The sequence below is a fragment of the Zingiber officinale genome, chromosome 6A (genome assembly GCF_018446385.1).
Source record: "Zingiber officinale cultivar Zhangliang chromosome 6A, Zo_v1.1, whole genome shotgun sequence".
Lineage (NCBI taxonomy): Eukaryota > Viridiplantae > Streptophyta > Magnoliopsida > Zingiberales > Zingiberaceae > Zingiber > Zingiber officinale.
Genome location: NC_055997.1, coordinates 131519900 through 131547169, shown reverse-complemented (window position 1 = coordinate 131547169; position 27270 = coordinate 131519900). Strand labels below are relative to the sequence as shown.

The 27270-nt window shown below is 36.7% G+C and overlaps 4 protein-coding genes across 8 annotated transcripts; 2 read left to right on the top strand and 2 right to left on the bottom strand.

Annotated features, from left to right (window-relative positions):
• Window positions 1-324: 324 nt before the first annotated feature.
• On the bottom strand, window positions 325-4302 carry LOC121998137 (elongation factor 1-alpha-like). The gene is made up of 3 exons (XM_042552901.1): window positions 4157-4302; window positions 1505-1971; window positions 325-1334 (listed from the first exon to the last, which is right to left on the bottom strand). Exons 2-3 carry the CDS (start codon window positions 1964-1966, stop codon window positions 495-497), a joined length of 1302 nt encoding a protein of 433 aa, XP_042408835.1. The 5' UTR covers window positions 1967-1971; window positions 4157-4302; the 3' UTR covers window positions 325-494.
• Window positions 4303-6705: 2403 nt separating this feature from the next.
• LOC121998136 (APETALA2-like protein 1) lies at window positions 6706-11458 on the top strand. Of its 4 annotated transcripts, XM_042552899.1 has the most exons (12): window positions 6706-6835; window positions 6934-7375; window positions 7460-7727; window positions 7809-7834; window positions 7936-7966; window positions 8070-8157; window positions 8249-8394; window positions 8592-8636; window positions 8762-8865; window positions 8965-9074; window positions 9377-9475; window positions 11171-11458. In XM_042552899.1, the coding sequence occupies exons 2-12, from the start codon at window positions 7183-7185 to the stop codon at window positions 11345-11347; spliced, it is 1287 nt and encodes a 428-aa protein (XP_042408833.1). In that variant the 5' UTR covers window positions 6706-6835; window positions 6934-7182; the 3' UTR covers window positions 11348-11458. The 4 variants fall into 4 exon arrangements, with proteins under 4 accessions (XP_042408833.1, XP_042408831.1, XP_042408834.1 ...); XM_042552897.1 differs by having other exon boundaries at window positions 6934-7727; XM_042552900.1 differs by having other exon boundaries at window positions 6707-6835; window positions 6934-7727; window positions 11181-11335.
• Window positions 11459-11737: 279 nt separating this feature from the next.
• LOC121998135 (protein MODIFIER OF SNC1 11-like) lies at window positions 11738-15962 on the bottom strand. 2 transcript variants are annotated; one of them, XM_042552896.1, is made up of 6 exons: window positions 15584-15962; window positions 13634-13714; window positions 13426-13551; window positions 12214-12262; window positions 12059-12128; window positions 11738-11991 (listed from the first exon to the last, which is right to left on the bottom strand). In XM_042552896.1, exons 1-5 carry the CDS (start codon window positions 15907-15909, stop codon window positions 12111-12113), a joined length of 600 nt encoding a protein of 199 aa, XP_042408830.1. In that variant the 5' UTR covers window positions 15910-15962; the 3' UTR covers window positions 11738-11991; window positions 12059-12110. The 2 variants fall into 2 exon arrangements, with proteins under 2 accessions (XP_042408830.1, XP_042408829.1); XM_042552895.1 differs by having other exon boundaries at window positions 12059-12124.
• A 257-nt stretch (window positions 15963-16219) lies between these two features.
• On the top strand, window positions 16220-18803 carry LOC121998134 (protein IN2-1 homolog B-like). The gene is made up of 10 exons (XM_042552894.1): window positions 16220-16354; window positions 16442-16516; window positions 16599-16659; window positions 16762-16848; window positions 16935-17033; window positions 17106-17214; window positions 17306-17382; window positions 18167-18274; window positions 18503-18583; window positions 18689-18803. The coding sequence occupies exons 1-10, from the start codon at window positions 16329-16331 to the stop codon at window positions 18695-18697; spliced, it is 732 nt and encodes a 243-aa protein (XP_042408828.1). The 5' UTR covers window positions 16220-16328; the 3' UTR covers window positions 18698-18803.
• The last annotated feature ends 8467 nt before the right edge of the window (window positions 18804-27270 follow it).

Below are 27270 nucleotides of genomic sequence, written 5' to 3'. Positions count from 1 at the left end.
GTTAATATTCATTAACCCATACTCACATTTATTTTAATATTAATTAATTATTTATTTGTCACACCATCATTTATTTATTTTTCTTTTTTATATCCAAAATTTGTTATACTATTTGAAGAGATGGGATGACTATTAGGAAGGGCAAAGTCAAATCTCATGTCTTGTTGATATTAGTATGGCTAATTAGGCCAGTAACGGGCCTAGCGGCCCGCAAACAATACTGGCCGTCAAAACCGAACCAATTCATATATAACATACTTGAAATTAGACTCGTCTTTCAGTTTAGTCAACCGAATAGGGTTCAATAAATATAACCAACTCATATTAATGCAAAAATATAAAACCCATAGATGTTCTCGAAATAAATAAGTTGCAATGTTGTTCCAGATATTGTAGCAAAAATATAAACGGAGTCAAAAACATCAAAATGCCATGCAGAATCGGAATAACATAAATATAGAAACCTACGAACATAACTGGTACAATGGAGCGGCTCATTTCTTCTTGGCAGCAGCCTTAGTAACCTTGGCCCCAGTTGGATCCTTCTTCTCGACGCTCTTGATGACACCAACAGCAACGGTTTGTCTCATGTCCCTCACGGCGAAACGTCCAAGTGGTGGGTACTCAGAGAAGGTCTCCACCACCATTTGTTTGGTGGGAATCATCTTAACGAATCCAGCATCACCGTTCTTAAGGAACTTGGTAAGAATTTCAGCAAACTTGACGGCAATGTGGGAGGTGTGGCAGTCGAGCACTGGGGCATATCCGTTGCCAATCTGGCCAGGGTGGTTCATGATGATAACCTGAGATGTAAAATTAGCTGCCTCCTTTGCAGGGTCATCCTTGGAGTTGGAAGCAACAAAGCCACGCTTGAGATCCTTGACTGCAACATTCTTAACATTGAACCCAACATTGTCACCAGGAAGAGCCTCTTGCAACGCCTCGTGGTGCATCTCCACTGACTTGACTTCAGTGGTCAGACCAGTAGGGCCAAAAGTGACAACCATACCAGGTTTAAGCACACCAGTCTCAACTCGCCCAACAGGGACAGTTCCAATACCTCCAATCTTGTAGACATCCTGGAGAGGCAAGCGAAGGGGCTTGTCGGTGGGTCTCTTTGGCTCATTAACCAAGTCAAGGGCCTCAAGAAGGGTCGGACCCTTGTACCAGTCCAGGTTGGTAGACCTCTCAATCATGTTATCACCTTCAAAACCAGAAATGGGAACAAAAGGAATCTTGTCAGGGTTGTAACCAACTTTCTTGAGGTAAGAGGAGACCTCCTTGACGATTTCATCATATCGTGCCTTTGAGTATTTTGGGGTAGTAGCATCCATCTAAAACCAAGAAAAAAAATCAAAAAAATTAGACGAAAGCATCCAGCTAATGGCTAACATGCAATGAGATTGAACTATAACTATATATCATCGAAGGATAAAACAGAATTACATGGTTGTAATCATGTCTAAAAGATTAATTTACTGAAAGTTTTGAATTTGTAAATCACCTTGTTGCAGCAGCAAATCATCTGTTTCACACCCAGAGTGAAAGCAAGAAGGGCATGTTCTCGTGTCTGTCCATCCTTTGAAATACCTGCCTCAAAACCACCAGTGGTAGAATCAATAATGAGAACAGCACAGTCAGCCTGAGAGGTTCCAGTGATCATGTTCTTAATGAAGTCACGGTGTCCAGGTGCATCAATAACAGTGCAGTAGTACTTTGTGGTCTCAAATTTCCAAAGAGCAATATCAATGGTGATGCCACGCTCCCGCTCAGCCTTAAGCTTGTCGAGAACCCAAGCATATTTGAAAGACCTTTTATTCATCTCAGCTGCTTCTTTCTCAAACCTTTCAATCACACGCTTGTCAATACCCCCAAGCTTGTAAATAAGATGGCCAGTTGTGGTGGATTTGCCAGAGTCGACATGGCCAATGACCACAATGCTTATGTGAACCTTTTCCTTGCCCATAATTTCTAAGAGGAAATATCATAAGAAGTTAACAAAAAGTATATAAAAACCAAAGATGTAGCATTTATTACAAGTATTTTTGGTCATCATAAATCATAATATCACTCTAGAACATTTAACATATTGTTCTGTTCCAAATTTGAAATACTCTTGTAAACATGTAAGGGGGAATGATCTCCTCAGCAAACCAGAAATGAACTCAAAAAGAGAAAACCCCCTATTATCCTCAATATATGCCACCAGGACAAAGCTAGAGAAACACTAAATTTAGAACCTGGCAGCTAACAGCAGAGGCAAAGCTAACAGAAATCAACCTAGCAAATGAACTATAAAAAAGACATGTTTCTGGTGTGCCACAAGTTGGAATCACGGAATTAATGACTATACATTTTTTTTTTGAAAATTGAGTAAATAGCTACAAAGTTCAATTTATAACAAGATATACAATCTCCAACACTAACATGGTCCAAAAGAATAGCACATCATGGTTGTGCTCCAATATTGGACATATTCCTGGAACCATGTAAGAGGAAATGATATCCTGAGACAATAAGAAATGAACTCAAAACATGAAAATCCCCTATACAGTCAATATATGCCTCCAGAATAAAGCCAGAGAGACACTAATTGTGGATACCTCACAGCCGAATGAAGAGGCAAAGTTAGAAGAGATCACACTGTAAAAATGACCTAAAGAGAAAAACACATTTTTCCTGGTCCATTCAATAAAACCACATCTAATAATTGTACATCAATATTTGAAAAATTGTATAGTCTAGTGATGTTTCGATACAATTTTAATGTTACAAAGTTTGGTATGCTGCTGTAAACATAATAGCAGTTCTTTAAAACCCATCCGAGCCAGCTGGTTTAACTGATTATACAGGATGCCAGTGAACAATTTAGACCAGTTTGACTGAAGAATTGGGTGTTAAGCAAACTAGTAAAAACAAACTCAACCAGTATAAAACTGAAACCAAGAAATGATTAGGACAAACAGAATTCTTATCTCAGTTGTATGTGATTTCTTATTAATAGGTGACGGTAGTTAAAACCCCAGCTGCAGTTACAATTTCTTTTCTAATTTCAAACTTTTTTATAAAAACAATTGACTGATCTAACTATTTAACTGTTAAAATAATGATTTATGATATATCATATTAATATATTAGTTAATCATATATTATATTAATGTTATATGTGTTAAAAACTTTAATTAATGATGATATATACCGAAAAAAATACAAATACATATTAAGAGTGAAGTATAAGCCATATGTTGGTGTCATTTTCTTGAGTCAATAATTTTATCAATCAATTTAAAACTATTTTAATATGTTTATTAAAGTAATACCAAATGTTTATACTTATAAAAAAAAGGATTAGAATATCTATATTATTATTTTTAAATCTTCCAGTTTGACCAGAAAACCAATAAACCAACAGTTTCACCTGTTCAATGTCCAGTCTAGTTTTAAAAACACAGCATGTAAGGGGGGATGATATCCTGAGCTAAGAAGAAACGAACTCAAAACATGGAAATCCCCTACATTAATATATGCCTCCAGGACAAAGCCACAAAGAAACACTAAACTGAAAACCTTGAAGCTGAAAGGGAGGCAAGACTAAGATACATTAAATTAACACAATAACTCTATAAAAAATATTCTCTTGTTCAACAACCAACTAGATCTCCATAGTGAACAAATCTGAACTACAGACTTCAACAAAATTCCATCTTTACAAAAAAAAAAACAAGATATGCACATCGAGAACTGTGACACTGGTAAAGGATGAGTTAAAAAATCATGCATGTGGTTTAAAACAAAAAAAAAAAACAATAACTTTCGTCGATTTATAAAATTCCATGAGCAAAGACATCATCTTTGACAATAATAACGAGACAACATCCTCCGAACTATACCAATCATAAGTAGTAGTTGGTTGATCTAGCAGAATAAAGATTCTGTAACACGGATGCTAAACGATTCTACAACAGCGTTATCAAAGTAACCGGTAAATAATCCAATATCTAAAACTTATAATCCAAAAAGCAGAAACAACATAACTAGATCATTACACGATATCCCAAACGTGATGCAACAATTCCTATCTTCTTAAACGCATGATAACGAGCTAAAAATAGTAGTAACAGACGAAGCAATGGTGTACATAAGAGCGATATCTCACCAAATGAAGAACTCGAGATGAAGAGACACTGGCCGCAACACGCGAGCGCCGAGCAAAGGAAATGAGAGGGTCTGCGGGTGTCGCCGTCTCGTCGCCTTTATAGACGGAGGGGACTGGCCACCCGCTTAGGTTTTCTATTTCAACCGTCAGATTGTAATCTTATGGTCATTATGGTCGTGATCGGATGGGAAATCTACAGCCACGCAATGTTTAAACAAATAAGTAATATGGCTTTTTGAAAGCCCAATAACCTTTTGTTATCGCAATAGCCCAAAACAATTAGCCCAAATAAAAGAGTAATATATTTATGTGTGCATTGTAATAAAATAATAGAGTAATACGGTATATATAAAATAATAAAATCTCATATATATATATTCTTTTTTTTTCTCTTTTTATATGCAAACTTTTTTAATTGGCCTATAGGCATTATCATTACTTTTAGCATATGCCTTTATTTAGGATTGTGAATGAACAAAATTCTCGTGAACAAGTACAATGCACTTGCAAATGTTTACTCAAGATTAGTGGATCTCAATTGTCAAGCATAAAGGGATAAAAGGAATCTCACCTTAGTTCCATCGAAAAGGAAACTCTTTATACGATATTGATAACATTGGTGGATCATTGGGCAGCACCATCGCCTTGTGATTCCTTGACCTTAGGAGCCAACAAAGGCCATCTAAGCGGCCAATTTATAATGAACTTGAAATAGTATATTTTAATGTCACATCAATTTTTTGTCATCGTGAATATTGGTATTCGGATGATAGATTATCATATAAAAATAGAGGTTCAATCTTTGGAGAATAAAATTTCTTCGATTATCTTGATTTATCTCTCTTCTAAATATTATGGGATAGACATGGAAAGATGAATGAGATGAGGGCATTACCTTTTATTATATGAGTGTCCATATTCATATATGAAATAAAAATTAGTATTAAAAAATATTTATTGATTTAGATTTCTCTTATCAATTGTCATGCTTAATTTGTTGGAGCAAAAGATAATATTATTTATCTTAAGTAGTTTAAAATTATTAATTTTATAGTAAAATATAGATAGATAAATTATAGAAGATATTTTATCTTTATATAACAGTCTTTTACAAGAAAGACTAAGAACGTGCTCAATTTATATCAATTTATATTTAATAGATGATGATGGTCTACCTTTTCATCAATTCTCTCTCAATATAGATGCATTTTTTTTAGTCTTATTGATTGAGAAGATTTTATTTTTTTATGGCATTACGTGTTGAATTGTTATTGGGTGACTGAATAGGTCCATGAAAAGCAAAAGATGTGATTGGATTATTATTATTATTATTATTAAAATCATTTTTTTTATAATTTTCATATTTAGGGTTAAAAAAAAATTGCAAATGTATACTTTTAGATTGCAAGCTCTTTATGCAACTTGTAATTTGAAAAATGTAACTTTGGGATAATTTTCAAAGGTAAAATTCTAATCAACTTACACTTTAAAAAATGGCACATTCACTCAATATTCAACTTTGAAAAGTTTAAAGTGCAATAGGTCAAAGAATCCATTTGCCATGTGGTCCTAAAAAGATTGGATATTTAAACTATATTATGTTTTTAAAATGCGAGGAGAATGAAATAAGGCACTTTTGGTAATAATTGATTACGAAGGCGTCTTTTGTAAATCCTATATAATAGGCACCTTTTTCTAAAATTCGCTATATCATTATTATTGTTACAGATATAATAATGGATTGTTTGCTACATCCATTCCACGTGACGTCTCCTGGTTGGTCGGGCCCCAAGTGGCCCACCGACCCACCGACCCACCGACCCCGCGCTACCATAAATAGGAAGGCAATAAGATTTAATATATAATTTTGCTTTCCTTTCGTTAATTTTTTTAAGGTTCGGCAAAGCCGCAAAGGTTACCGTAAGCGGAAACGTCGTTCAATCTTGAGCGGGACCCACCTACGTGGAGACTTGAGCAAGTGGGTACCAAGTGGGTTCTATTATATTTACTATACTTATTCTAAAATAATAATAATAATAATAATATTATTATTATTATTTATTAATACTATGAAATGTCAGTATCACCCCTCAAACACAATGAATTGCATTTGAAGTGCCCTTTCTCAGACTCTTCCAAATATTGACGAACCAAACATCAAACGTTACCTTAATCTTATCGCTTTTCGCTAATTCCCCATAACTTGCCGCACCCATCTTGGCCCACCCGAAAGCATCTCGTCAGACCACCTCTGTCCTCCCTGAACAGCGCCAACCAAAAGACAGGTATTTATATAAGTGTATCGATTCGGGTGTCAACTATTTGAAACGTGTCTTGGTCCTGTCCTTTCGTAGCTACGAGGCGACGACTAATTTAATAATCTGGAGCCATGTGGAATGATACTGTACGTTCGATCTAATCGGACGGTTGCATTTTGGATGCCACCGATATTGGGTCTCGTAGCGATTGGAGAAAAGCGAAGTCGGGATACCGGTTTCTTCTGGTCACGGCTCCGCACGCCGTTTTATTATTAGGGTCCCACCGCCTTCTCTATATATCGGTTATCATTGGCGTCTCCTTGAACTCACTCCTCTCCGCCGCAACCGCCGTCAGTCGCCGGCCATCTCTCGCCGGCGCACGCTTCTTCTTCCTTGTCGATACATCGTTGCTCCATTGGGCGTGAGTTTGTATTCTTTCGATCTCTTTGGATATTTCGAGCTATCCCCGCTGACTTTTTTTTTAATGATTTACTTCCATTTCCATCGATTTCGTTTTAGAGAGGAGATATCGAGCTTCGGGATCCATTGTTCAGATCGAATCATTGACGATTGAAGTCCAGATGTTCCGTAAGAACGATTCCGCCTTATCCTGCTTCTACCTCTACTTGCTCTGGCTCTTCTTCCGAAAATAATTAAGAAGTAGATTCCGAGCCGAGGACGAGTTGCCTGCCATCGTTGGGTTGATTTAGATTAACGAAGGTTGATTTTTTTCTTAAAAAAAATCTGTATCTGTGGGTGAAGAAAGAAATGTTGGATCTCAACGTGGTGTTTTCGGAGGAGTCGGTGGTTGCTGTTGATTGCGGCGGCGGAGTACACATGGTTACCTCGGAAACCTCTGAGTCGTCCATCCTTAACACTGATGCCTCCAATGGTGCACCGGTTGACGAGGGATCGTGCTCCACCCGGTTGGTTGCTGCCGCCGCCTTCAAAGCAGGAGAAGGTGAGAATGATGTGAAGATCGACGAGGAGAGAGAATATTTTTCACACGAGTCCCGGCTAGTAACTAAACAGCTCTTTCCTCTAGAGGCGGCGGTTCCTGACGGTTCAAATCCAATAGCTGTTTCATCTTCCTTGCCGTCTTCATCTAGATCACAGTTGATGGATCTTAGCCTTTATCAGACTAATGATTCCTCAGAGGCAAAAGTTTTGCATCCAAAGCAGTGGCAGCAGCTACAGCCACAGCTTCAGCAACAACAAATGAAGAAAAGTAGAAGGGGGCCTCGATCCAGGAGCTCTCAATACAGAGGAGTCACTTTTTACCGGAGAACAGGAAGATGGGAATCCCACATCTGGTAGGCATTTTGTTTTTTCTTCCTCTCTAAAAATATTTGTGCAGGCTTGCTATCAATTAACTAAAATTTCGTAAACAACAGGGATTGCGGAAAGCAGGTTTATTTGGGTAAGAACTTCCTTAGCTATATTATTCTCATGAATTTTAGCACTTGTGCTATGAGATTATCTAATAGATATATATATTCTTATTGGGTGGAATTCCAATAGGTGGTTTTGATACTGCTCATTCTGCTGCAAGGTTGGAATGATCTTCTATGATTATTTGAACTATCGCATTTTTTTTCTTCCATTTTTTTGTTCATTTACCAGCAACTCTAAATGCTCTTTGATTCTGTTTATAGAGCATATGATCGAGCTGCAATTAAGTTCAGGGGACTTGATGCTGATATTAATTTCATTTTAAGTGACTACGAGGAGGATATGAAAAAAGTAATTTTTCATACTGGCATATACACTGTCTAATGATTCTGATAGATGGTAGATGAATATGTCAGATTGAAACTTCCTTCTACAATGTTAGATGATAAATTTGACAAAAGAAGAATTTATACACACGCTAAGGAGACAAAGCAATGGCTTTTCAAGGGGAAGTTCCAAATACAGAGGGGTTACTCTTCACAAGTGTGGTCGCTGGGAAGCTCGTATCGGGCAGTTGCTTGGAAAGAAGTAAAAACCAAAGCCATTTATTCTTATGTTTTATTTTTCATGTTCTTTTTCTTAACAAAAATAAGGTAGCATCAATTCTTTCTTTTGATCAAACCAGAAAAAGTTCTAATGATAAATATACATATTCTACCAAACTAAATAAAGAAGATTGTGAAACCTAGAGTTAACCTATGCGAAAACAATGGTTGGATGTGCAGGTACATATATCTTGGCCTATTCAACAGCGAAATAGAAGCTGCAAGGTTCAACTGAGCATGGAATTTCCTCACTCCTCGCTATAATCTCTTGAAATCTTAATTGTAACTCTTCAAGGTCTCATTTATATGCCAACATTGCTTTCTTTATTTTTGTTGTTCTTCAACACTAGGGCTTACGACAAGGCAGCTATAAAATGTAATGGGAGGGAGGCTGTGACAAATTTTGATTTGAGTATCTACGAGGGAGATGTTTTGGTCAAGGCTGATGCTGACGGTATAATCTGCATTTTTAGGTTTTTCCTTACCTATCACTCATAGATAATCTGTTTGCTGTAATTCATGTGTTCTTTCGATTGTTTTGTCATTCCTCCAGGCCATAAAATTGATTTGAACTTGAGGATTTCTCAACCTGATGTTCATATTCAAAAAGGGGATGTAAGTAAACCAGACAATACCTCATTTGAGGCTTCATCTACTAAGAAGGTAATAGTGTAATTTGTTACTCTTGCAATTTCCTTTGCTTTTGAGTCATTAGTTCTCATAATCAGTAGAGCGTTTCCTCTTCCTAAAGTGGTAGACTCAAAACTATGGCTCTTTGTAGAGCTTGGACAGTTTGAACTATCGCAATCAGCTTTAGAAAGAAGATTCCATGCCTATTTTGTTTCTTGTTTAAACATTGCTTGACATCAACCTCGCTCATCTGTCGGATATTCTGTCTGGTTTCCCACAGAAGCATTATTTGATCACTAATTGCGGCTACTTTGTCTATCCTTCTTTATCTACAGAATAGCCACCCTTCCCCGGAAAGAATTTACACAGATACGTCCCTTTGGAATTCTCATTCATGGGCTGCTCAAGTTCCTGCTTTTAATTCCAACATCGAGGTAATTTCCCCCTTCGAGTTGTGGCTGTCTCTATCTTGATACTGCAAACAGAATAAGGATACTGCCAATAACATTAGAACACTACTGTTCAGAGCACTTGCCTTTAGATGTATCAGGTTCTCTCTTGTTTCTTTCTCGGATTCTGTCTTTTTCTATGTAGTAATGCAGAAGGAAAATAAAATCTAAATTTTGCAATGTGTTTCTTAAACCACTTAATCAAGGTTTAAAATTTCGACCCGTGCCGAGGTTTCGGTCCCAGACCGGAACGATACGATTTCGGTATCGTATCGTGTCGTGCCGATACAGTTTCGACATTTTTTTATTTATATATATAGTAATTATTAGTTAAATATATTTATTGTGTATAATTTAAAAATAAGTTATATATTGATTTTATATAAGTTCTTCATTATTAAACAACTTAATATTGTTATAAAAAATAATTAAATATAATTTTTTTAAAAAAAACAATTGATGCATAAATAATTCTAATTAAAATTGGTACATCATAATCTAATACGTTAAATGGAAGCAATGATTCTTGTAATATTTTACTTAGATAATCTTTATAATTCTCCAATGTCCGGATTAAATAATCATAATTATATAAATTAATATAAAATTTTATTTTATATATAATAATCATATAAATTAACTATTTGTTTATTTAATTAATTAATAGTTTAAATAATATATATTTAAAATAGTAAAAAAATTAGAATATCAATTAAATATCAAAACAGTAAAAAATATAAAATAATTAAAATATATATAAGAATAAAAATTTGATTTATTAGAATTTTTATAAAATTTTAAAATTTATTTTAGAATTTTAAAGATTTTTTTAGAATTTTAAAATAGTAAAAATAATTTTAGAATATTATTTAATGAAATTTATTATTTTTTAAAAATTTTAAATATATTTTTTAATATTTTATTAGGATATTTTAATTAGGATTTGTGAAAGCCTCTTTAACATATCATAATTAAATGGGAATGAGAATTGTTTTATTTATTTAAGTTGCAAAATTAAATTTTGCACAGTAACCCGTGGCTTCGTCGAAGCCACGACTCACCCACGACGTTGCGACTCAACCGCGACGCCGCGACCCATCTGACGCCCTGCGGACGCCTCCGACGGCGCCGGAGGCGTCCAACGGCACCGGAGGCGTCCGGCGGCGCCGTAAGCGTCCCGTGACACTATGCGCCTCCGTAGCCCCCGACCTCTTTGGCGCCCCGCGACACTTCCGGAGGCACGGGAAGATTCTGACGACGCTGTCCATGCTGCCGCGCGACGACGAGCGACGCACGATGCCGACGAAATCTTCCCTAGGTTGGTGCCGGTTTCGGTGCGCGGGCGGAACGGTAAGTTTCGCCCATTCCGCCCGGCACGGAATGAAATTTTGAAGCTTGCACTTAATGATGCTTATCTTGAACTAAAACGTTCACTAAACCACTGTTTAAATGACGCACTTAATCTATTTCTTTGATTCTGGTTTTCTCTTAGATTCTGGATAGCTTTGAATGAAACATGTTTATCCCAAAGCAATTTGATTTCATATACTGAATTGTAGTTTACAATAATTATATACTGTGACATGTAACAAACCAAATTACTTGCATACAAGTTCTATTGGTTTTGTGCAATCAGTATTTGACTTACATGATCTCCTCTCCATTTTCATCTTGCTTGAGGACATGGCAGATGGATCACTAGATTGCACGGCCACTGTTCTCTTCTGCAGCATCATCAGGATTCTCACCTGCCACCTTAACCTCTGCCATTCGGTTCGTCAAGCAGCCAGCTTCGACATCATCTCCGTTCACGTGCACCAGTTACAAGTTAAACAGACCCCTGTAACACAAACCTGACATAATTTTTTTAATGTAATTGCAAAGAGTTTCACGTGTGAAAACATTATATGGATGATTTAAGTGAGATCCAATTTTGTGGCCCGAAAATTTATATTTTTTTAGTTAACACTTTTTATTGCAGTGCGATAGTTCTAGTCTCAAAATTAATCTCTTCATAAATTCTGATTCTTTCTCGATACTTGCAATGGTAGAAATTTGGTGCACTGGATTATCTCTTTATACCACTATTTTAAAAATAAATTAAGTGAAATTTTTTTTTTTTTTTGCCTGTCCACGAGTGGTGCTTAGGAAATGACAACAGGTGTTGTAATTCATATACCCGACACACTGCACAATCGAACTCGCAAGCTTAACAAATCCAACAATGTCGTAAATTACTTCCAATTATAGGCTAAAAAGTAGTGATAATTTGTATTCTCCAAGGCTGATCAGAAGTAACTAGCAATACAAATGCTACAATTATGATATCAAGATTCCTGAAGAACATTAACCCCCAAATCCAAACCCATTCCCAAAGGGAACATAAGTACACAGCAACTGTGTCATCAAAATCATGTTTTAGAACATGGAGATACTTTAAAACTTCATACGCTGAACTTGGGTGTCACAATTCAACAGAGGAAACCTGCTAAACGAGATGTCTACAGACGATACAAGAATCTGTTAGCTACTGATAACGATCGTAAGAGGAATAGTTTATCCAAGTACCTGATCATGGAGACGTTGATGATCTGCTGCAAAACCCAATCAAGTGGGTTGCTCAGTTTTCGCCTTCTGGCTTCAGAAAAAGAATAAGCACTATGAATTTAGAGAGAAAGCAATTGCCTTTCTTCTTGAATGTTTCCTAGCTAGGTGATAGTTACCAGATCACAGTTGGCTTCGCCACTCACTTCAGATGAATCCTGTGAGAACCTGTAAAGGAAGTTATACTCAGAATAAAAGAATCAGATGATTGTATTATGGAGAAAGTATGCTCAGTTAAAGGTGTCATAGATGATGGCCAAGCTGATTCAAGCCTATTTGAAAATGAACAAGCAAGACCAGGAGCAACACAGGTTGATCCCGTCTCCTGCTCGCTAAAGATTTTGTGGGTTAGACTTGCCAACCTCAATGTGTCATTGCTTGACGTTTTTACGAATCTAAACAATTTGCCAGTCTAGGTTTGGCTATAAAACATCTTGGGAAAAAATCATATCCAATATGTTGTTTCTCATTTTTTTTTAATGTTTTGCAAGTTCTTCCAAGTTAATTGTGAATGGATAGATTGTTAGAGAGCATTTAAATAAATTGATTTTTATTATAGCCTGTTTTCTAAAAACAAATTAAATAATCAGATAATTAATGGCAAAATTTGAGAAACAAGCCACATTTAATCTGATTCTTAATTAACTTAATGATTATAATAAGATGGGTAGATTATAATCACTGTCAACGATTTTCAACAAATAACTTGTCCCAAGCTTCATAAAAGCACAACTAAATTCCATTGTGGGTGGAGACATGGAAAAAAGGATGGAGTGTTTGTCCACAAATTGTAGAAGATGGCCAAGGAGTTCTCAGGTGAGATCTTCCTTTTTTCTAGTGCTTTATATATCATATAACAGTATAAAGATATAACCTCCCTAACAGTCATGTCCAGAGATGGATTCCAATTGAATTCCTTGAGAGTGTGTTGTTGTCAAATCAACATATATGAGAAAGAAAACCATATAAAGTCAAATGTTATTCTCTTAAGTGTGCCATTGTTAGTAAACTATATTGTTATTAATCATGTGCAAATCCCGTGAATATGGAGTAAAAAAGGGTACTGTTATCATTTGTACATAATATTAAATGCATTTTATCCATGATCTATGTGATATTATAATATCTGATGTAGGATAAATGATCATATATACACTCACACTTGCATTTTTCGTATTTTCTAAAGAAAAAATATGTTTCAAAATTGAGCATCAATGAAGATGCACTTATTTTCCAAGATGTCCAGTCTGGTAAAATCAAGGAAAGAAACAGCAAACCATGTGTTCAAAATATGACAAACTGAGACAAAGATCAATGAAACAACCAATCACCTTATTGCTCTTGCCTTCTTTTTTTCCTCCTCTGAAGTGTTGAGCTTTGGGTTCGGTGCGAATCGTTCCAATCGAGCCTTCTTCTTTGCTGCCTCATCAATTGGATTATCCACCTTAAGTCCGAACCTACGATATGGAAAAGAAAGAGACTTTTAAGGATTTGCAATTTGAGGGGAAAAGGTAATCTTATGATGGAGCAAAATAACACCTCTCTGCCCGGGCTTTTCTTTTCTCCTCTTCTGCTTGTCCCGGGATCTTGCTTCCAGTTATGTTTGAACCAATTCCAAACCTGTAAATAAGATTTAACAAAATTAATATATAAGTGAGAAACACTTCTCACACTTTAAAAAGCAAACCTCAGTTAATTGACAAATGAACAACAAAACAATTGGGGGAAGCAAATATTCATGACCTGCTAAAGAAGTTCAATCTTATTAAGGCCTGAAAAATGGATAGTGATCCTAAGAAACAGCAAGAATTGGATAAACCAGTTAAATGCTAACTGGATAATTATAGGATCCTAAGAAATGCTAACAATCAAATATAGAGCAAAATATGGAAAAACCAGTTAAATGCTCTTTATGACTACATAATTATCATCCTCAGCTGAGGACAAGAAACAGCAAGAATTGGATGCATTTCTTACCACTAGGAAAATAAAAATAACTAAGATGCGAAAATGGGTATGCACGTTAGAAACCATAACTAATTGCTTGCTAGAAAGGAACATAATATTCAAGCAACAGCTTGGGGATCATAAAGTAATGAAAGGGATATGCATTCTCAATGAAACAACTTTGCAAAGCACATTATGAATAGGCTAGTCCTTATATCGTGTGAAACAATGCAGACACATAACCTGGGCAATAAATAAACTATAACCTATTTAACTAAAATCATAGATGCTCAGACCACATCTAACATAAAAAATTGAGAATTGACTAGCATTTAAGAGTAGAAAGTAACAATTATCAAGCCAAAACAAGATATGAAAATGAGAAAAACAAAAAGAGATCTGGGTCATAACCGTGACATTGACAGAATATATAGACTAGGTATGGGCATTATTATCATTATTATTTTCTATCAATTTGAACCCCATTTGTTCCACAGTGAAAGCGTTTATACTCATTCAAGCAGGAAAAGTGAAGAACCAAGACATTGATAAAATACATAGATGAGGTATGGCATTATTATTATTATTGTTTTTATCAAAACAATTTTGAACCCTATTTGTTCCACAGTGAAAGGGTTTATGCTCATTCAAGCAGGAAAAGGTGAACAAATTTCGTCCTAAAAAATCTTCCTGACTTTAAGGGAAAGAAACTGATAATTTTGAGAAAACAACACAAAGTATCAAGCACAAGGACTACCACCATTTGATAACCAAAACAGGAAAAGAAAGCACTTATGGAGGTTCATTACTGAGATCTTTTTATTACGGTCAAGTTTCATGTTGTATGATACCATCACCTAAATAAAGAGAAATCAAGCATTTGTCTGTTGTTAATCTTACTCATCTTCCTATACCTCTCCATCTTCATTAGCCAATAATGCAAGTGTTAAATGCACATGATTACACTTTTCTTTTTCTATAAATAACTACAGTAAAATAAATCTGACATGATCCAACCTAATTAGTTTCATGATCTAAAGTCAAAATCAACCTAAAGTAGTACAACAGACATTACATAACAATCTAAACCTGAGTTATTAAATTCAATTCATATATACCAGACCATATTTCCATTTACAAAATCACAATACAATAAACAATACTACATGTGGCAGATAAAGTTCATAAAGAAACTGAATATGAAACCAAGTAGATACCGAAACAAAAGCCTAGTTTCAATGAACTATTCAAAGAAAGAACTAAACATTCAATCATATCTATCTACCACTGCGCAAAGGTTCTAATCTGTCCAAAATACTATCGTTCACCTCCACCCAAGGTATTCCAAATTATCTAGAGTCTTCTCCAATTCAGCGTGGTTCCATTTTTTTAACATGCTTAAGTTGCAAAATTACAAAACATATCTTCTTTTATTATGAGGAAAAATCAAAATAGAAAACATGCATTATTAGCATATGTAACAAAGGGAGCAACTTAGACAGTTCGAATTCAAGGAACTAGATCAAAGTTCAAAATTTTCACCTCTCAGCTCGAGAATTTCGCTTCTCCTTCTCGGAAAGCACCACCTGCACCCCAAATCTCTCGGCTCGCCGGAGCTTTCTCTCAAGATCGGTGACAGCGCTGGCCTCGGAATTACTCGAAATCCCTGAGTTGACGCCCACAAGCTTAGCCACCTTCCGCTCTTCCGTCCGCCCAGGCTTTCCAAGCTCCTTGGCGTTCCCATCGGACTGCTGTGGGGTCGAGGTGAGATCTGCGATGGCAGCTGCGGGAGGAGCAAGCTTGGTGGCAAAAGCCGCCGCCCCAGCGGGAGGATTCTCTACCGCCGCTTTCAGTAGAGGCGAATCCATGGCTTTGCGAGCGGGTTCGACGGAGCCCTTGGGGTTTTGGCCCTTTTGGGGGAACGCTGACGATATATGTCTCGACAAATCGGCGGTGGATATGTAACGGTTGAGCGTAACGGGTTCTGAAGCGACTTATAATCTCTCGAGATATAATTTTGACAATAACTATTCGTTGAAATAGAGACATTTTTAAAATAAAAAATAATTTATTTTAATGACACCTTTTTCACAATTGGAACCAATCACCGCCTTGATTAGATCCCTTAATCACGATTTCTTACCTTAAACCCTGTCATTATATCTATCCTTATATCCCTTAATCACTATTTCTTACCTTAAACCTTGTCATTATATCCCTTAATCACGATTTCTTACTCGCCTCCTCCGGAACCGAGTGTTTGGAACCTTCGTCGTTGGTCTTCGCGATGGCGGCAGTGGCAGCGTCTTTCGGGTCGATATCCCTCTCTCTTAGTCTTTTTAATCCTTTCTTTCGATCTCGTCTCTAGGTTTCGCTGATGCTGGAATTGCACTTGTGCAGATATGTGAAGGAGGTGCTTCCTCCGCCCCTCAACTCGTTTTCGGAACCACCAGCTCTCTTCGATGGCACCACCAGGTAATCCCTTTTCCGAATCATTAGTTTTGGATTACATCCGGTTTTCAGTTTTTTTATTTGCTTCCTTGCGATCGGCTTTTAGGTTGTATATTTCATACATCTGCCCATATGCGCAACGCCCCTGGATAGTTAGGAATTTTAAGGTATTTTTTCCTTTATCAATTTAACAGATGCAATAAGTTTAAGATGTTAAATATTGTTTAGAAAGATTACGGCTTTGGACGGTTGATTTGCTTCGTGAGCAGGGTTTGCAGGAAAAGATCATATTGGTTCCAATCGATCTGCAAAATAGGCCAGACTGGTACAAGGAGAAGGTTTATCCTGGGAATAAGGTTCGATTCCCCTCGGTTTGTTTTTTTGTTCAATAGCTTGCGCTGGTTATGCGAGCTTGGTCATTATATCAATATATTCTCAATAGGTGCCGGCTTTGGAGCATAACAACGAGGTGAAAGGAGAGAGTCTTGATCTGATTAAATTTATTGATGAAACTTTTGAGGGTCCTAAGTTACTGCCTAATGTAAGTGATTTCTCAAAGCTCTCCTGCTTGTGAATGTTTAGTTTTTTTGGTGTATAATATTGGGAGTTATAGGATCCCGCAAAGAGGCAGTTTGCAGAGGAGCTCTTTTCATACAGTGATATTTTTAACATGGTCATGTTCAAGTCATTGCCTGCTCCGGGAGATATTGGTGAAGCAGTTGGTGAATTAGAATTCTTATCAATTAATTTTTGTTATTTTATCGCATGAAATTGATCTATTAGGCACTAATCTACTTCACATTTTTTCATTAGTTGCTGCCTTTGACAAGTTAGAAGATGCCCTTTCAAAGTTTGATGATGGACCATTTTTACTTGGACAATTTAGTTTGGTGAGTAACTATGCAGTTTGTATAAATAATATATAATGTCAACTCAATCACATATTACTCCTGCCTTTCACGTTGGTAAGTTATTTCCTTGTGTACAGATCTTTTGCTAATATGCTTTCATAATTATGATATTTTATGCTTCATGTATCTGTCTTTTATATTGTCATGAAAACTTCATATATCTGTGTCTTACAACTCAATGCAAATCTTTAGACCCTTAATAAATCAGGACAAACTAGAAGTCCTATGTCAGTTGTTGGTTTTTTATCGAATATTTAGCCCAAGGCAGAATCAGGACAAACTTGAAGTTTGAAACAACAGATTTGCTCACAATCAATTAATAAAGTATTACTATCTCTTCTCCTGCCAACTTCTATAAATCAAACAAAATAGGCCTGCCCTTCACATTGTTTTGTCTCATCAATATTTATTCCTACTATTTTACATATCTGTACGTGCGGTGTTGGTTTGGATTCCCACTTAAGGATTAAACATCTTCAAGAATTTTAAGCATTTATCAATAGACATGAACACCATCCTTTTCTTTTTCTGAAATGTCATTATCCAATGAAGTTATTCAGTGTGCATTAGGAGTTGTATATTGGAAGTGGTGCTTCAACTTTGAAAGTTGATCTCTGATAAAGTTTTTTGGTCAATGAATCATTAGTTTCATAACTTCTATTCTATTTCAGATACGATGTTTAGGCATTTAGAGAAAAATGCCATATGACTTGTGTTTTTAATTTTTCAGTATTTGCGTGTCTAAACTTGTTTTTTTTTCTAGGTTGATATTGCCTATGCTCCTTTCATTGAAAGATTCCAGTACGGCTTAACTGAGTTGAAGAATTATGACATTACTAAAGGCCGGCCTAAATTGGCATTGTGGATTGAGGTAGTTCCATGCACCTAGAGAATTGGATCCTCTTCAATCACATCTTTCTTCTATATGATATGTGAAATATATGATTGTATAGTAGCTAAAAAAGATCTTTCTATATGATCCTTTATATTATATGTCTTCTCAACTTAGATGCAACAATTATTTTCAAATCTAATATTTATAAGCTAACAATGCAAGTTTCCTACTTATGTTAATTCTAACAAGAATTATGTTGTTTAGGAATTGTACAAGATTGATGCGTACGCAGAAACTGTACAAGATCCTAAAGAGCTACTGGCTGTGGCTAAGAAGCGTTTAGGGGTATGATACATGGTTTTTGGTTTCAATTTAAAATTCAAGTTTCACTCGAGTGTTCAAAATCCACAAGATTCCTTATGCTGTTTTATTTTCTTTGTTTTTCTTCAGATTGCCTGAAGAACTCCGCAGAGAATTTTTCATGTTATGGTTACCCCTCTGATGTGATTTTAAATAAAGATACTGTGAACTTTCCGCATTAAATATCTTTGCTTGATTTGAAATACTCGATTTACAGTATCGTATGCTGAGTATTGATGTTTCTACTTGCAATTGTGTAGGAGTGTCCAATGTAATTGGCATCCTTAAATTAATTAATTAATTATCATGGCTACATTCGAAGAACAGTTGAAGATAAAGATTAGTACAAGTAGTGCAATAGTATATCTGGTAATATGACATCATAATAGAAGAAAAAAACATAGCGTAGTCGACTAAGAGCTAAAACAGTTTGTTACTGAAAGTAGAAACTCGAAAAAAATGATCATGTTTCATAGAACAGTATTCATTATTCATCGAAATTATAAATGCATTTTTCTTTTTCTCTCTTCTTGTAGCTCCAAGCACATAACATCACTTCCATTTCTTGAACTTGCCCCCAAACATGCCATGCATGCTTCCAAAAGATGCCCGATCACTTCTATATATTCTATATTTGAACTCCATGCCATGCTTCCCAATCCCATCACTTCTATATATTCTGTATTTGATTAATTAAACATTTGATTAATATATTTTGCCTTCCACTGTTTTACAATTTCACAAAATTAATCAATTTGTGTTCAAATTGCCCCATCCCACTCATGCCCACCTTTAGTAAAAAGAAGCAATCGACAGACGACAAGAGCTTAAAAATTTAGATGCTTTTGAACTACAGAGCATTTCCAAAACCAGGTAAATTTTAGGTGTAAAATGAAAAAATTTTCCAATCCTGGTATTACAACCACGTGTCATAAACCAATTAGTGGTTGGCAACGGTCTGTGGACCCATTCCTACATGTCAACTAGGGATGGTAATTTTTGACCCGACATGAAAACACGACCCGAACCGAACACGAAAAAATCAGGTTAGGGTTGGGTAGTTTCGGGTTCGGGTCGAAATCGGATCGATCCATTTGACCCAATTAATAAACAGGTCAGGTTTGGGTCCACCTGAAATGATCCAATTACAACCCACGAACCCGTTTATAAATAATTATAAATTTAAACTAAAATTATAAATTTTAAAAAGTTAAAAACTCTAAACATAGAGATATGTTATGCTATTGATTGCAATGTTACTATGACTTATCATTTATGATATGAATTTTCAATTTATGTAGATAAATGTTATTTTTAATTTTTAATTAAATATACAAATTTTATTTAATGAATTGAGGTCATATTCGGGTCAAACAGGTTAAACGGGTCAAACGGGTCGAACGAGTTAAACGGGTTAAACGGGTGAAACGGATTAAACGGGTTAAACGGGTCGGGATCGAGTCAAGTGTAAATAAACAGATCAAGTTTAGGTTGAATATTTTGACCCGAATTAATAATCAGGTCGGGTTCAGGTTGTCATTTGCCAACCCGTTAACCTGTCAATCCGAACCTGCAACCTGAACCCGAACCGAATTGCCACCCCTAATGTCAACGTTGCGGGAATGCAAATGGAAAAAGTGGACATAATTGAATCCATTAATTTTTTAATTATTTAAAATGGCGTTAAAAATTGAAGAAATCTTAAAATAACTACAAATAATCTTTATAATTTTGAAAATATCAATTTTCATTGTGAATAAAAGAAATTAAAAATAAAATGGATTCTGCAAAGTCAAAATCCGTTTCGTAGAAAACAAGAATGACATGAAGTATATGAACGGAGTGGGCCATTAAGAATTCGTGAAATCGTCCTACTGATAGCCCTCGTACGGCTGTATCACATGGTTAAAAGGAAGTAAATTGGGCATTGAATAATTTGTCGTGGGAGGAAATTTATACGGTGGGAGGATATTTCTATGATAAAAAAGTAAAATTCACTATTGTCCCACTCTGTTATAAAGGAGTAGATCAAATACGGAATAGGAGGTCTCCATGTTAAAAGATATTTTCACGATTTTACAAGCATTCTAACTCTTATTCAATTTTATAAATCTATCACATGATTATCAATTTAGTTTGCTGGGCCATTAAGAATTCATCTATTGTATGATTATCAACTTAGTTAGCTGGGCCGTTAAGAATTCTGGTGGCTCCTCTTCTCATGATTTTCTATATTATTGAGAGAAAGTAAATTATAAAATAAAAATTAGTCATCATATTAAAATATAATTTTTCAAACTTTATCGAGATTCGACTCTGATTGAATTCTATAAATCTGTCATCAAAGTTGAAGGGGGAGGAGGGTGAAATCTTCGATTGGGTGATTCAGTATTATAATATTAGGATATTTTTTTTTTTCGAGATGTCACATCATTATCCTATCAAAAATAAAAAAAAACACCCCTCTTTTCTCGACTATAAAAAACCTATTTATAATTTTTTTAATGATCCCACACTAAACAATTCACATATTTTTTTAATAAAAATTTAATTATTTGTTAATATGATACTGTTATCACCTAATTCGTTAAAAATTAATATTGAAAATTTATAAATTTTAAAATAAGAAATACAACATTAAATAATAAATTATTATAAATAATTTATAAAAAATAATCTTTTACTGATCGCACTCATAGTATGTCCAAATGTGCTCAACTAAGTCGGCTCGAAGCTGATGATGTACTAATTATCACATAGTTCACAGTTTCTTCGAAAATATTTTTCAAACTCTTGGGTAGATCTCTGAAATATCTGTACTGGAGGATCTTCATCATCATTCAATCAATTGCTTACTGCACCCCCTCTCTCATCCTCAATAATCATGTTATGCAAAATACTACACATATAGATGATATTCTTCAAGTTATTCTTATACCAAATCATTCTGAACCTCTGATCATTACCCAACGAGATTGGAGCACTCCAAATGCTCGCTTGACGTCCTTTCTTGCAACTTCTTGTCTTTGTTTGAATATTTTTCTCTTGGAATCTTGGGCACAGAAAGCTCTTAATGAAAGTAGCCCATTCTGGATAAATCTCATCAGTTAAATAGCATCCTTGTGTATATTGTATATCATTTATTGTAAAATTAATCTCTAGCGCATTTTTTTATAGAACTTCATTGAATAAAGATGATTCGTTAAGCATATTGATATCATTACGTGACCCCACGAATCCAAAAAAGCATGTCATATCCATAAGCCTGCAGATATAACTAGGGGTGAGTATTCGGTTAATTTGATATTCATTTTATATAAATTCTTTTTATTATTTTTTAAAACAAATTCAGTTAATTCGATGTTAATCAAAATAACTGATTCAGTTTATTCAGTTTTAGTAAAACTTTGATTCGATTCAATCAGCCAACATTAAATTAAATTTCAATTAATTTGGTTAATTTATTGACCAAATTAATTGAATGCTCACCCCTAGATGCAACCGCTTCAAGCACAATTGTTTGGACCTTATGATCGTATCAAGTAAATTGATCTTTCCAAGCAACGGGATAATTTCTTCATTCCCAATGCATACAATCAAGGCTACCCAACATATTATAGAAGTTGAATATCTATTCATGCATTTCAAGCAAATGTTGGATGTCAAAAACATTAGACCTTCTTAAGTATTGTGGCACAAATACTTCAATCACACACTGACAGAAATTGACCAAGCAATCTAGAGCAATAGTTTCACCCATATGTAGGTATTCATCACAAATGTCGACAGGGGATCCATATGTCAATTGACGGATAACAGCTGTTCATTTTTGAATGGGTGATAAACTATGTGTTCATGCTGCATCAACCCTCCATTTAAAATATTTTGAATGATATCGCAAGGCATTGACTATGCTAAGAAATAACTCTCTTTGCATCTGAAATCGTCGTTGAAATACTTCATCAAGATATACCGGCTGAACAGAGAAGTAATCGTTTGAGAAATGATCATGTCTGATTTCACAATCTCAATTTAAATACCTTTTATGAGTTCTGTCGGAAGAATTTTGAGCTGCTTGAACTTTCATTTCTTCATGCTCTAGTAGCATCAGCGTCATTTAATCCAAGTTATCATCTAAATCAGCCAAAAAATTTCTCCACTGATCGCGGAGAATAGAATGTTGGACCCTTGCGATCGGCAAGAGGGGAGTGAATTGTCTTGCACAAATAAACGACAAATACCTTTCTCAACTCGATTGAGCTTTAAAATAATTACACACTAAAAATATAGCATAATTAAAAAGAGTACGAGATAATAATTTTACTTGATTGGCAATCAAAGGTAGGGGTGAGCAAAAATTCGGAAAAACCGAATTAACCGAACCGAACCAACCGAATTTAGAAATTTGGTTCGGTTTTAGATTAATTCGGTTCGGTTTCGATTTTGAATTTTGTAATTCGGTTAAACCGAATAAACCAAATAAACCGAATAAGAATATTATTTTAATTAAATTTTATTTTAAAATATAATTAATTAAATAAAATCTTTATTTTTAAAAGTAAAACAGAATAGAGTTTTAAAATTCGGTTAATTCAGTCTATTCGGTCGAAAATCGAATTAACCGATATTTTATCGGTTCGGTCGGTTCGGTTTCATAGGGAAATTCGGTCGATTCGGTTGGTTGAAAAGAAATTCGGTTTTCGGTTTATTCGGTTCGGTCGGTTCGATTTTGACCGAATGCTCACCCCTAATCAAAGGATTGCTACTCTAAGGAAGATAAATCACTATCAAACTCTCCTTCTCGAACAAAACGCCCGAGGCAAAGAAACCTCGTACACGAAAATGTAGCTGGGAAGTGAAGAAGTGAATAGAATTCAAAGTACAAGGTGTGTTGTTATGAAAGGAGAAGACCATAACTCTAATTATAGCTCACTGGTCGAAAATAACCATTTGCTGACGTGACACGGTTCGAGCGCCCCAGCATGGTAAATCTTATCTCCTTGCAAATGGCTACACAACGGGCAAAAGATAATATTTTATCTGTTCCAGGCAACTCCAAGTCCAGACAACCTTTGAACAGGGGTGAAGGATCAAAAAGAATTTAGATATCAATCAAGCATCAGGTCACTGACCTGCTTAAGGACTTCCCTACTCCGTTTAAGGTTTTACCCACACGGCTCGATCTTAGATCATGACTTTGACTTGTGCTTCTTACGGCGGTTAATCCGGTGAAGAGCGACCTAAAAGAATTTAGATATCTCTATAATGGTATGATATTGTCCACTTTGGACCTAGACTCTCATGACTTTGCTCTTGGGCTCTCCCTAAAAGGCCTCATGTCAATGGATATATCTTTTTTTATAAACCCATGATATTTTCCATGTGTTTTCAATGTGGGATTATATTTACAACCTTGCAATACTAACAAGGGGCTCCTAGCTAGACCAAATTGATTCAGACTCCTAGAATAGCAAGAAACCTCGTACACGAAAATGTAGTTGGGAAGTGAAGAAGTGAATAGAATTCAAAGTACAAGGTGTGTTGTTATGAAAGGAGAAGACCATAACTCTAATTATAGCTCACTGGTCGAAAATAACCATTTGCTGACGTGACACGGTTCGAGCGCCCCAGCATGGTAAATCTTATCTCCTCGCAAATGGCTACACAACGAGCAAAAGATAATATTTTATCTGTTCCAGGCAACTCCAAGTCCAGACAACCTTTGAACAGGGGTGAAGGATCAAAAAAAATTTAGATATCAATCAAGCATCAGGTCACTGACCTGCTTAAGGACTCCCCTACTCCGTTTAAGGTTTTACCCACACGGCTCGATCTTAGATCATGACTTTGACTTGTGCTTCTTACGGCGGTTAATCCGGTGAAGAGCGACCTAAAAGAATTTAGATATCTCTATAATGGTATGATATTGCCCACTTTGGGCTTAGACTCTCATGACTTTGCTCTTGGGCTCTCCCCAAAATGCCTCATGTCAATGGATATATCTTTTTTTATAAACCCATGATATTTTCCATGTGATTTCAATGTGGGACTATATTTGCAACCTTGCAACACTAACAAGGGGCTCCTAGCGAGACCAAATTGATTCGGACTCCCAGAATAGCTTCGGGCGCTCGAATCAGAGTCAACTTCATATTAACTTTCTATTCAGGTCTTCCGCTCCGACTCAATTCGCTTAGGTAATTTTGGCCATCCGGAATAGGGCTCACCCGAACTCATTTTTCAGTCTTCTCGAGCAACCTTCCGCTCTGATTTCTTGTCCCTCGAAAACACCATGCACTTCATTCTGTCTGCCAGCATACTCTTTCGTAGTGTTTCGTTTCTCGGACGCACTGCGCCCGTCATCTCTCTCCTATGTCGTCCTTCTCACTAACTGCGTCTTTTGCTCGTTTTTCTGTGCTCCTAAGTGTTGGTGCAACATCCCTCAGGTCAAGGTTGACCTGGTTGACCAAGCTTGAGTCTTGGTTTGGGTTTCGATGTTTGACAATGCCAACACTATCACTTACAATACCACATGATGTTTGACAATGCAAGGTTGATTGAAGAAGAGTCAAGTAGGTCAAGGATGACCGGATACTTGACTGGGAAGTCCTAGTGAGTGAAGCTAGGCAGGAGGAAAATCCTGGTGAGTGAAGCCAGGTGAAAGACCTAGTGAGTGAAGTTAGGCAATTGGGAAGTCCTAGTGAGTGAAGCTAGGCAAGAGGAAAATCCTGGTGAGTGAAGCCAGGTGAAAGACCTAGTGAGTGAAGCTAGACAATTGGAAAAGTCCTGGTGAGTGAAGCCAGGCAAGAGAAATCCAGATGGGTCAAGGTTGACCAGACTTCTGGTGAGAGTCCAAGTAGGTCAAAGGGATTGACCGGATACTTGGCACGAGAAAGAAAAGTCCAAGTAGGTCAGAGGGACTGACCGGATACTTGGCAAGAAGAGAAAAGACCAAGTGGGTCAAAGGGATTGACCAGACACTTGGTGAGAGAGTCCTAGCTGGTCAAGGGTGACCTGATGCTAGGTCTTATGTACCAACAAGTCATGGTTGACTAGATGTTGGTTTAGGGGGCTTCGGACTTGGTTTTGGGCAAAAACCAAGATCTGGATTGATCCAGTAGGTTTGGATTGATCCGTGGATTGATCCAGCAGATTTGGATTGATCCGTGGATTAATCCAACAGGTTTGGATTGATCCGTGGATTGATCCAGCAGGTTTGGATTGATCCGTGGATTGATCCAGCAGGTTTGGATTGATTCGTGGATCGATCCAGCAGATCTGGATCGATCAGTGGATCGATCCAGAAGATCTGGATCGATCAGTGGATCGATCCACGGATCGATCCGGTGAGTCCCCGCGAACAGAACCCCTCTGGATCGATCGGTGGATTGATCCAGAGGTCCCAATCGATAAGTGGATCGATTGGGACGCTGCTGCTTCGCGCGATAAGCGCTGGATCGATCCGTGGATCGATCTAGGCGTTTTTCTAGAGCACAGAGGCGCTCTGGATCGATCCGTGGATCGATCCAAAGCCTCCCCGATCGATTGGGAGCATTCCAATCGATCGGGATTCGACCGTTAGCGTCGATTTAAGCCGCAGGCGTTCATTTCCTTCGGCATCACTTCACAGATTCATTTCAAATCTTCATCAGCTCCTCCACAACTCTTCTCAAGCTCGAGATCGCCAGTTCTTGAAGGTTCTTGGAGGCTCTTCCAAGTCAAGAGGCGAGTTGCAACGAGAAGAAGAAGAAGCTAGGGTTTTTACTGCATTTCCTATAAGCTTGTAAGCTTGTATTTCTCTACTACCCTTTCTTCTTCTTGTATTGAGTCTTGTAGGGCTTCTCCGCCCTTGGTAGTTACCATAAAGGAGAGTTTCATTAGTGGAGGGTGCGTGCGTTGTGTGGATCCTTGGATTAGTCACCTCCCTTGGAGGTGGATACCAAGTAAAATCCAAGTGTTAGCGTGTTTGTATTTGTTTCTTTGTATTTCCGCTGCGCATCCTTGAAGAAACAAGCAAAATTGTTTTGAATGAGGCCCCCCCTCTCTAGCTACTTTTCGGTCCTAACAAGTGGTATCAGAGCGAGGCCGCTCCTCAACGGAATCATCGCCGGAAGGGTCAAGCATAACAAGAAGAGCTAGAGGGTGAAGAAGTTGAAGCAAAATTGTCAAAGTCAAAGAAATTCAAAAGCTCAACTTCTACAATGGAATTCCGAGATGGGCTCGGATTCGACACGAGGGTGGCTCCACCATACACTTCCACGAGCTTCGATTCTTGGAAATCAAGAATCAAAAATTTTCTTATGATGGAGATAGAGCAATGGTTTGCTCTTATGGAAGGCTTCAATCCAACAAACTCAAAGGGCAAAGTTCTCAAGAGGAGCAAGTGGAGTCAAGAGCAAGTCCAAAGGTGCGAGGCCAATGACAAAGTGACCAAGCTTTTGGTCAATTTATTGTCAAGCACCATCCTTTGCAAAATTGGAGAATTTGAAGATGCAAAGGAATTGTGGAGTAAATTGGCCAAGCTTCATGAAGAGATCCCCTCCACTGTACAAGAGCAAGAAGAATCCAGAGAGGGTGACTCTTTGGAGCAAGACCAAGAGGAGGACTCTAAGGTTGAGAGATGCTCAACCTCCGAAGAAGAAGTCCAAGAAGAAGCTTCATCTTCAAGGGAG

What these genes read in the sequence shown, in the direction of transcription:
- LOC121998135 (XM_042552895.1), bottom strand. Translation starts at nt 15,909, where the DNA reads ATGGATTCGCCTCTACTGAAAGCGGCGGTAGAGAATCCTCCCGCTGGG. An exon ending in AGAAAAGCCCGGGCAGAGAG is followed by an intron (nt 13,552 to 13,633) that starts GTGTTATTTTGC and finishes TCCATATCGTAG; the next exon opens with GTTCGGACTTAAGGTGGATA. An exon ending in GCGAAGCCAACTGTGATCTG is followed by an intron (nt 12,125 to 12,213) that starts GTAACTATCACC and finishes TTCTGAAGCCAG; the next exon opens with AAGGCGAAAACTGAGCAACC.
- LOC121998134 (XM_042552894.1), top strand. Translation starts at nt 16,329, where the DNA reads ATGGCGGCAGTGGCAGCGTCTTTCGG. An exon ending in GCAGTGGCAGCGTCTTTCGG is followed by an intron (nt 16,355 to 16,441) that starts GTCGATATCCCT and finishes GCACTTGTGCAG; the next exon opens with ATATGTGAAGGAGGTGCTTC. An exon ending in GTCCTAAGTTACTGCCTAAT is followed by an intron (nt 17,034 to 17,105) that starts GTAAGTGATTTC and finishes TGGGAGTTATAG; the next exon opens with GATCCCGCAAAGAGGCAGTT.
- LOC121998136 (XM_042552897.1), top strand. Translation starts at nt 7,183, where the DNA reads ATGTTGGATCTCAACGTGGTGTTTTCGGAGGAGTCGGTGGTTGCTGTT. An exon ending in GGGCAGTTGCTTGGAAAGAA is followed by an intron (nt 8,395 to 8,591) that starts GTAAAAACCAAA and finishes TTGGATGTGCAG; the next exon opens with GTACATATATCTTGGCCTAT. An exon ending in GGTCAAGGCTGATGCTGACG is followed by an intron (nt 8,866 to 8,964) that starts GTATAATCTGCA and finishes TCATTCCTCCAG; the next exon opens with GCCATAAAATTGATTTGAAC.
- LOC121998137 (XM_042552901.1), bottom strand. Translation starts at nt 1,966, where the DNA reads ATGGGCAAGGAAAAGGTTCACATAAGCATTGTGGTCATTGGCCATGTC. An exon ending in TGATTTGCTGCTGCAACAAG is followed by an intron (nt 1,335 to 1,504) that starts GTGATTTACAAA and finishes TCTTGGTTTTAG; the next exon opens with ATGGATGCTACTACCCCAAA.